General features: G+C 46.2%; 1 protein-coding gene across 22 annotated transcripts in view; it reads left to right on the top strand.

Moving 5' to 3' along the window:
- The window catches only part of CACNA1G (calcium voltage-gated channel subunit alpha1 G), a 102,175-nt gene extending 95,956 nt beyond the window's left edge, over positions 1–6,219 (top strand). For 19 of the 22 annotated variants that reach the window (XM_017726812.1, XM_017726817.1, XM_017726818.1 and 16 more), the window contains one exon: positions 1,680–6,219. In XM_017726812.1, coding sequence (XP_017582301.1) covers positions 1,680–2,534 — 855 coding nt within the window. In that variant the 3' untranslated portion in view covers positions 2,535–6,219. The remainder of the gene's footprint in view (positions 1–1,679) is intronic. The other 3 variants (XM_017726813.1, XM_017726807.1, XM_017726806.1) reach the window with 2 other exon arrangements.
- The last annotated feature ends 3,525 nt before the right edge of the window (positions 6,220–9,744 follow it).

The raw sequence follows: 9,744 nt of genomic DNA, 5'->3' as shown, positions 1-9,744 counted from the left end.
GTGGGCAGTGCATGGCACAAAGGCTTTTCTCCAGAGGAATTCTACCTGAAATTAAACCTATATTGATTCTGTAGTTCCAGGACTGTGTATCCAAGGTGTAGCCCACACCAAGCTGTGGCTGCTACAGGTGTACACCCCTCTGGGATGGCAGAGGGTGCTTTTATTTTCAAACAAACCAGTAAAACATTTGTACAGTTACTACTAACAACAACCACAGATGCCTGTATCATAGGCAAAGAAAGAGCTGGTGGTGACTAATACTGTCGTGGTGTGCAACACAGGTTGGTGTGCAAGCAAAAGTAATGACAACAATTACTTTTTGCTTCTGTATTCGACTTCCGTGTGGTCTGTGTCTCTTTTCAGGATATGAACATGATTTCTTCTCCCAAACACTCACTAAAACTACTGGTGCTGAGGAGACCAGCATAACTTCACTCCTGACTGATTAGTTGCCAGTGTTATGCTGTGAAATTTTAACTAGAAAAGATTCACCAGCACTGGATTAAATTGTTTGCCATATTAAATATTCTCTGAGCTGTCCCCGTTGACAACGGGAGAGCAATGTGCAGATGCTGCAATAGACTCTGGTGTTTCTGTGCACACATGGACTCACTGCAGCTGACGAGAGCTCTGCTGAATAGAGATCATTTGGCTCAAATGATCCTTGCGGGACAATATTTATATAAAGTGTATGATCATTTTGGGGTGATTTGTCACAAAAGTATTCCTTAGCATGAGGAATTTCATCATTTCATCTCCTTACACTTTTCTAAAGGACTGGGACCAGCTGTATGCATTTCCTCCAAATTTTCCTGTGAAGATTTTTATCTTTAAGATCATTTAAGAGTCTTCTCAAACAGAGACTCAGCCTTTAAGGGCCAGTTAACATGGCTGATTTATAAAGCCTTTTGACAAGGAACGCAGTGCAGTGAAAAGGCAAAGCCTTCAAAACATGCCCAACGTTCCCTCTGCCAGCAGGCACTGATACTGCATAAGGCTCCAGACAGCCAAGGCAAAATGTGCCTTAGGAAGCCTGAACTTAAGCATCAGAATGAATTGAAATAATTACAGTTTATTATTAGTCCAGCTTTGGACTCCAGCATTTCCAGCTCCTGCCGTAAGATGGTGCAGAGTCATGGCTCCAGCCAGGGGACCAAAGCCAGGGACAGGCTGTCGCCTTGATACTGGCACACAGCAGGGTTGCTCTGGTGTTGCTGCCTCTGGGGATCCTGTTCCAGGCCCTCAGCATCACCTGAGCTGGAGAAGGGAATGCACAGGCTCACTTGCACATCTTTCTTTCCTGCTCACACCTGGGTTGCCAAAATTATTGAAGGCTTTGCTGTAGACCTTCATCCTTTGCATAACAAGAACATGACTAAGTTTGGGTGGGGGCATTCTGGTTTTGCAGCTCTCCATACTTAGAGGAGAAAGCTAAAGGTCAACCATTTAGGAAGAGTGAAGGGATGCCACACAGGGACAAGCCCACAGGTCCTTGACGATGGGAAGTGGTAGAACCCACAACACAGGTTGTTACAGGAGTCAGTGGGTCTGTGCTGAGGGATCTCAGCAGAGCTGAGTGTCCTGTAAATGCTGTGCCTTGCCTGTACTAACCTTTGTTTGGTCTGTCTCTCTCACCTGGCAACTCCTCTCCTCCCCAACCCCTCTGCGCTCCAATACAGATGGCTATAAGGAATGACTCTCTGGATAGCAAGGAGAATCTCCACACCGAGGTGAGTGAGCTCTCTGACCCAAATGTCCCCACTGTGCCCAAGGAGGAGTCACCAGTGGCTCTGACGCCCTCAGAAGCGAATGAGTTGGCTGCCTGGAGTCGGGCGAGTGTCCATACGCAGCAGCATTCCCACAATCAGTATAATATTTCAAAGCAGGCACCAGCATCCTGTGCTTGTGCAGACTCATATCAGGAGACCCCTGAAGACTCAATGGACCAAGAAGTATCTGAAATAAACAGCTCCTCGGAGCCTTTCACTTCAGAAACTTGCACAGCCTCGAGTGCCTGTTCAGAGGGTCAGCCTCTCACTCCTAAGAGGAACGTGGGCAATACCGGCAACGTGACACTGAAGGACCTGAAGAAATACCACAGTGTAGACACCCAGGGTCTGCTAAAAAAACCGCCCTCTTGGTTAGATGATCAAAGGAGACATTCAATAGAGATTTGTTCCATGGAAAACAGCCCTCAGCACCATTCCACGTCCAGCTCCTCTGGCTTTATAAGTCAGGTGGTCAGTGAAATGGAAGGCTTGCAAGGAACGCGGCAGAAGAAGAAACTGAGCCCTCCCTGTATATCTATAGATCCACCTGACGGGCAGAGTTTGGTACCTAGGGGACCTCACAGCATCTCACCTGCCAGTGGAGATGTTTGCTTGAGGAGGCGTGCTCCATCCTGTGAGTCCAAGGATTCAATGGATATAGGGGATTCTCTGCTTCCAGACAGTATGTCAACATCTCCTACCCCAAAGAAAGACTTGTTGACACTTCCTAGCTTTTCCTTTGATCAAACGGAAATGGACCCCTGAGTTACTTTTCTGTTGGTGCCAAATGTTTTCTTCCCTTCATGTAATAGAGAAAAAAAAAATTTAAAAAAACTCTGTACTCCAAAATGGCACTGGGTAAAAAATTTCCAAAGAAAGATTAAAGAACCAGCTGGTTAAAAGAGTGGTTAACCTATATCACGCTTACTTAAGCATATGTTCTGCTTAGGTAAAAGCAATACAATGTGCAGAATCTATATGTATATTATATTTTATTAAATTAATTGAATCTAGCATTGCGGGATGTAGTACATTTTGTGACTAAAGACTCATTTAATTTTCTTCTATTTTATGTATCTCAGAATATTTCTGAGATAAAGTTGGTTTTTATGAATATTTTAACCTAAAAAATATATATATTTAATCCCTTCTCTTTTTTTTGTTTTGTTTTGTTTGGGTTTCATTTTGTTTTGCAAAGCACAAAATGTAGCCAATTAGTGCATTACAGAAGAAATGTATCCCACAGTCAGCAGTAAATAAGGATTATTTAATGTAATTTATTTTTCCCCTTGGACTTCAATGATATTCTGGGAAAACGATTGTTTGCGTAGTACAGAAGCGCAGTGGCAATTTTTTAACAGAATATTCCAATCTTGCATAAAATTGACATTCAGAGTGTGAAAGCAAGTGCTCAGACCCAGGAAGGTCCAACATGCTGATAGATGTCTGAGGACGGTGAAGGCAGAGCCATTTAACAGTACAAGATACTGGATTATGAAAGGATGTTGTAGATCATCCACTGGCAACTCACAAAGTCACGTCCATGGTTAATTTTCATATGTGCCTAGGAAACAGGCAACAAAGGCCTGTGGTCACTTCCAAGATGTTTTTCCAGTGTCTCCAGGATGGACTATTTATTTTGCCGAGTTTTACACCTCCCTCATCCCTCTGTTTGCAGTGGAGCTCCTCCTCTCTGCACTCTGTGGAAAGGAGAGTGAGGTCAAGTTTAGGACTTGCAGTGGGTGAATTCGGGGCAGACGTGGCACAGCAGTGGGCTTAAGCACATGCCTAAAGTTAAACTCTTGCCTAAAATGCCTGGAGGTTGATCATATTTAAATAATTCTTGAAAATTAAAATCATATGCTTATGTTCTACAGAATCAAGGCACTTCTGCAAGTTATTTTACAGATTACATGAAAGAAAGTCTGCAGGTACTGAAATGACTGCTGATTTTCAGTAAAACAGCCAGGTATTTTGCTATCACTGCTAGAGTTAATTTACATGACCCCAACTGCAATTTTATTTCCAATCTATCAATAGCCTTAAGCAGCAACATGATGATATAAAGTAGATAAACCCAGAATTCATGTCTTACTTTGTAACATTAGTCATCTCAGAAATTACCTGTTTACTCCTGTGCTAATGCCCACTGCCAAAAGCAATCTGTAAAACTGGACAGCACAGCCTGAAAACCATGAGAGGATGGCCCCATTCGACACCTCCCCTCCTCACATGACTGATGGAAGCCAGACATTAACTCCACTCCACTTCCATGAAATCACATTAAGATGTAGGCTAAATTAGACTGCAGGCATGCTTTGAAGTGTGCCAACAGTCACAGGTTTAAAACCAAGTCCACGAATGGTGCCTCTGAACCAGCACAGGGAGGAGGAGGACTTGTGCTAATTCTGTCAGTCGGGAGTTTGTAACTTTTTGAGAACTACTGATCTTTTCAAATCACTACAACATGCTGATGTACAGCCTTTTATCCATTCAGAGATTAGGCTACTTCCACCACGTGTATCTGCATTAGCTTGGAGTGTACACACAAGGAGAAGATGCTGTTCGCACCCCACAGCCTATGTGAGGTCCTAAGCCCCTTTATTTTCACTTGAGGACATTTACTCCATAATCAATCCCTACTGATTTACATGTCCAGGAGAAATGTAAGGGCTGCATTCAGTGGATTTGAAGTAGGAGGATTAACATTCTGTACTATTTACTGCAGTTAGATTAATTCTTGGCTGGGATATTTTTCCCCTCTTCACCACAGGCCCATACAGAACCCACTCTCTTTGATATGCCAGCCCAAATCCAGAGTTAAGCCTGTCTAAAGCAATGATTTCAAACAAACCTTTCATCAGTTCTTCCCCCAGATCATATTTAAGGAAATAATAAAATTACAGTGCATTAAGCCTGAGAAATATTCTTAATCCCTTTTTGGTTTTACACTCATAATGATCCCTAGCTTTTCCTTTCACATGTGCTAAATAGTTTGGGAAACTAGCTAGGCCACTAAAATTGCCATCCCTGGTTCCTTAATGATTAGGATCGTGTTCACATGATGATACTACTCTATAGATCCTTCCTTACAAAAAACCCACTGAACATTTTAGCTTGAAATCATGGCACAAAACAGTGATGTGATGTTAATCCAAATGCTCAACTCCAAATGTAACAGAAAGCCTAAAGGCTGTTCTATTTTAATGCTTGGGGTTTTGCCTACTGACAAGGTTTGTGGAAGTCACAAAAAGTTTACATCATACATGAATATTCAGTAAAGAGTAGCCAATAAAAGATACTCTATGATGATGCATTCAGGAAAAGAAATCCATGTAAAATAGATTGTTTTCTAAACCAGATAGGTTTTTTCTAGATGCCCTTTTGAAAGACAAATACAAATGTACTGCAGCGTGTGCAATAATACTCAAATCATTTTAAATACCTTCGGGGGGGTTTTATAGAATTTGACTTTTTTAAACAAAATGTACAAAATCCACAGGAATTCTGTAGAATGGTTATGTTGATAGAATTTTTTATATTTTTGTAGAAATCTATAGAGAAATTGTTAAAAGTCTGCGTAGCATCTTGGCAACAGAAGCAGCTCTTATCTACAAGTTTCTTTTCATAAACCTGGAGCCAGGCCTGCTGTATTACAACACGTAGAGCGTAGTTTCATAGCCTGCATCCAGGTTGTGTTCAGGAGTCAGCAGCTAAGCTCAAGTTCCACGATATTGCAGTGCTATTACTGTCCAAGAACTGTACCCACATAAAACACCTCCCCCCAGAGCTCAGCCCCTGTCCTTGGTGAAGTAGTCACATGGCTCTCCAGCTCATTCAAGCACACCAGCACTTTACTACTGTGGATTTACTGTACGCAGGTGGGAGGAGGATATTTTGTTATTGCCAGTCTAACACAATGGGGGAAAAGAGATTGCAGACGTGTCTGGAAAAATGTAAATTCCATTCTTGCAGCCCCTCGCACATAGAAGTGATTTTTCATTACTTGGTTACAGGTTTGTACTGTAGATATTTTGGAGGAGGGCAAAGAAAATACTGGTTTTGACTTCTGTGGATCGCACTCAGCACTAGGTGTGTTCAAGGAGAAAATAAAAAAACAAGAAAGAAAACAAGAAAACAAAAGCATTACCACTGTAAATGAGGCTATGCCCCAGTCTCTCCTTTTCTGCCCCTTTGGCTATAATAACCCATGTACACTATTACACGAGGTGACTAGAGTAGGCACAGTACCATTGCAATGTCCGTAACAACCTAGTATATATGATAGAACTTTGTATTTAATAGTTAATATATTGTTATACTGTATCAGGTATATAGGCCAAAACGAGGTCTTTTGGTCAGGGCAACAAAAGGTGGTACTCATGGGGAAAATTGAATTAAAATGTTCCTTTTTAAAAAAAAAAAAAAAAAAAGAAGACAAAAAATGAGTGTAAATCTTTACAAATGACAAAACCAAATGTGTCCTATTAAAAGCTTTTGAAAAGAAAAACAACTGTGCATTTCCCTTTTTTTGTTGTTGTTGCTGATGATAATCTATATCACTCCAGGCAGTCAAGTCTTTGGTCATGTTTTAATTGCGAACAGTTGGAGAAGGTATCAGATAGCAGTGGCAGCCAGGAGGCTGGAAGGAAGATTGGGAAATGCCAGCCCTTTGTGGAGCAATTTGATGTGACCACAAGCAAAGCTGGCCCTGGACACTACCCAGGGTGTGCAGAGTGACCAGCGAGACCATTGGCTGTGCCCTTGTGGATCCCTCTGCCCCGGCAAGAACAGCTCTGTGCAAGGCTTGAGGATGTCAGGACTGCAGCGGAGAGAGCTGCAGCCAACAGGGAGAAAGGACTGAGGAGAAGGGGCAGATCTGATCTGTCTGTGAAGAGGAAGATGCTGGACTTTTCCACTCATTCACATCTTTGGGATGTGAAATCCAGCAGCAACTCCTGCTGTCATTTAACTCCTTGCAAAGCAGGAGCTGGTGGGGATGGCACTGCCTAGGGGCTGAAAGGCAGCAGGGGCTTGGAGCTCAGGTACTGCTTAAGTACCACGAGAAACATTTCATAGAATCATAGAATGGTTTGCATTGGGAGAGACCTTAAAGTTCATCCAGTTCCACCCCCCTGCCATGGGCAGGGACACCTTCCACTATCCCAGGTTGCTCCAAGCCCCGTCCAACCTGGCCTTGGACACTTCCAGGGATGGGGCAGCCACAGCTTCTCTGGGCACCCTGTGCCAGGGCCTCACCACCCTCACAGGGAAGAATTTCTCCCTGCTGTCTAAACTAAACCTGCCCTCCTTCTGTTTGAAGCCGTTCCCCCTTTTGTCCTGTCACTGCAGGGCCTTGTTAAAAGGCTCTTCAGGGGGTTTTAGTGAATGACCTGTGTAGCTCCTAACATGAAATCTCCTCTCCCCTGGGGAGCAGCCACTGCAGGGAGGAACCAGGCACTGGCACTCTGCAGCCCTGCTCCTCACTGCCTGGAATGATCTGATTGCTCTGCAGCAGGAGGGACTCTAAATTGACACTCATACTAGTTTTGTTGTCTAGAGGATGTTTTGATAAAGTCATCTCTCAGTAGAAAACAGCAGGAAGGATACTAGTCTTTAAACAGAGGGGAAATGTGGATCTGTTCAAACTCCCGTGCAAATCCATGGGACCCCAGGTGAGCTCTGTGACATGTCTGTGTTGTCCAGGCTGTGGGGCCAACCCCACCAGGCTGGAACCACTGAAATGCCTTCCCAGCCCTCCAAGGCTGGAGGATCCACAGGGCATTAAGGTAAGCTGGGCTGAGCCAAGGCAGCAGAGCTTCCCACAGGCTCAAGCACTTCACACCTCTCTGCTCTCAGGTGAGTTCAGTTCCTTACGGGCAACAGCAAATCCCTTTCCAGCAGTGGATTTCAGAGCCGCTTGGGAGAGGCCTTGTTTCTCTTCTCTGTTTTGTGAGTGTTCCTGTATTAAGCTCTCCTGCTGAGTTTTGCTGTGGTTTTCCAAAGGCTCCAACCCAGGCTGGCTGCTTGTGGATGTGCTCTCAATTTCCTGAGCGTGGGTATGGCACGTTGTTGTTCCATTTGTTCAGTAATTGGGATGCCACATGGAACCGGCTTGCTGTCTATGTAGTGGTAGCCATGCCTAGGGAAGCAGCACTTTGAATTTGATTTATTTCTTAGTTCAGACAGGTGACCATGTCCTGCTTCAGCAGAGCAGTGTCCTACTGTGGCCACACCACATCCCTCAGCCAGAGCTCTGCTAAGCCCTTCAAGATGATAAATAGGAAAAGGCCTGTTTGTACCTTCTGTATTTCAGGTGTTCCAGAGATACAAACTGAGACACAGAAACAAATGCGACCTGCACTAGAATCCCCCAAAAATAAGGTAGGAAAAGGCAATTTAAAGAGATGGCTCCCTTTATCACCACCAGCACCGTGTAAGACCCGCTGTGACCAGCTGACAGCAGTGAGGATCCTGAAGATTAAAGGGTTAAGGCCAGGGAAGTTTTGGGGGGACCAAGCCCCACTGCCCGGAGGTGGGCGAGGGTCCGATGCCGGCGGTGTCCCACGGGCACGGCGGCAGCGCCGGGCGCGCTCCGAGTGCGGAGTTCTGCTCCCACCTAGTGGGCGTGGGGCGAGGGGTCGAGTGAGCTGCCCCCCCTTCCCGGGGCTGGGATCCCCCCTTCCCGGGGCTGGGACCCCCTGTTACCCGGGAGAAGGCTCAGCAGGACCTTCTGCCGCCCGTCAGGTGCTGTATTCCCGGCTCGACGCTGCAGACACAGCGCAGGATCGGCGTGTCTGTGTTTGGCATCACAGAACCCTTCAGGTTGGAAAAGCCCTCTAACATCACCAACTTAACCTGGCACTGCCAACCCCACCACTAAACCATGTCCCCAGGTGCCACATCTACGTGTCTTTCAGATGCCTCCAGGGATGGTGACTCCACCACTTTTCCTGTTCCATGCCTTAGCACCCTTTCAGTGACGATGCCTTAGCTAAGATCCAGTCTAAACCTCCCTGGCACAAGTTGAGGCCATTTTCTCTCATTCTTTTGCTTGTTACCAGGAGAGGGGACTAACCCCCACCTGGCTGCACCCTCCTGTCAGGGAGCTGTAGAGAGTGAAAATGTTCCTCCTGAACCTCCTTTTCTCCAGGCTGAGCTCCCACAGCTCTCTCAGCTGCTCCTCATCAGACCTGTGCTCCAGAGCTTTCCCCAGCTCCGTTCCCTACTCTGGACGCCCTCCCGCCCCTCAATATCTTTCACATAGTGAGGGGCCCAAAACTGACCCCAGAATTCGAGGTGTAGCCAGCACTCAGTACAGGGTCACAGCCGTGGTCCTGCTGGCCACACTATTGCTCACACAAGCCAGATTTAACCTTCTTGGCCAAATAGTTTCTAATTCTGAGGGGATTTTCAATCACTGAATTTATAAAAATCCCAATTATGGGAGGAGGAGAAGGAAGGATTTCTCCCCCTGCAGCAGAGCTGTGGGAGCAGCTCAAAGCCACCATGCCCCTCACACCCACTGGCATTGCATGCTTGTGCAAAACCCAGGGAGACAACGACCCATCCAGGGACAATCCTGGGGCTCTCTGGCATCTCAGAGGCTGTGGCAGCACCCGAGAGGAGTGCTTATCCCCGCACATCCTTTTAAGCACATGTACAGCACGGCGCAGGTCCCCTGCGGGGCTGTGCGCTCACAGCAGCTCCGGTCCATGCACAGCCTGCGAGCTCCAGAGCGTTGTTTCGCCTCTGCTCGGCCCAGCGGGCCCAGCGGGCAGGGAGGAGGAGGAGGAGGAGGATCAGCCCGATCCTGTGCCATCGCGCAGCGGCTGCGGGTTCGCCGGGCGCAGGCTGGGTGCCTGTCACTAGATGGCAATGCCACAAAGTGGGAAGTTCCGCTGGAAGATCCGTGAGCACGAGTTTAGGCTGCACCTGAGGTCCCCGAAACCTGCTGTTCCTGTTTGCTTTGGTG

This window comes from Corvus brachyrhynchos, unplaced genomic scaffold (assembly GCF_000691975.1).
Source record: "Corvus brachyrhynchos isolate BGI_N302 unplaced genomic scaffold, ASM69197v1 scaffold522, whole genome shotgun sequence".
NCBI lineage: Eukaryota > Metazoa > Chordata > Aves > Passeriformes > Corvidae > Corvus > Corvus brachyrhynchos.
This window is presented reverse-complemented; position numbering and strand designations above follow the sequence as displayed.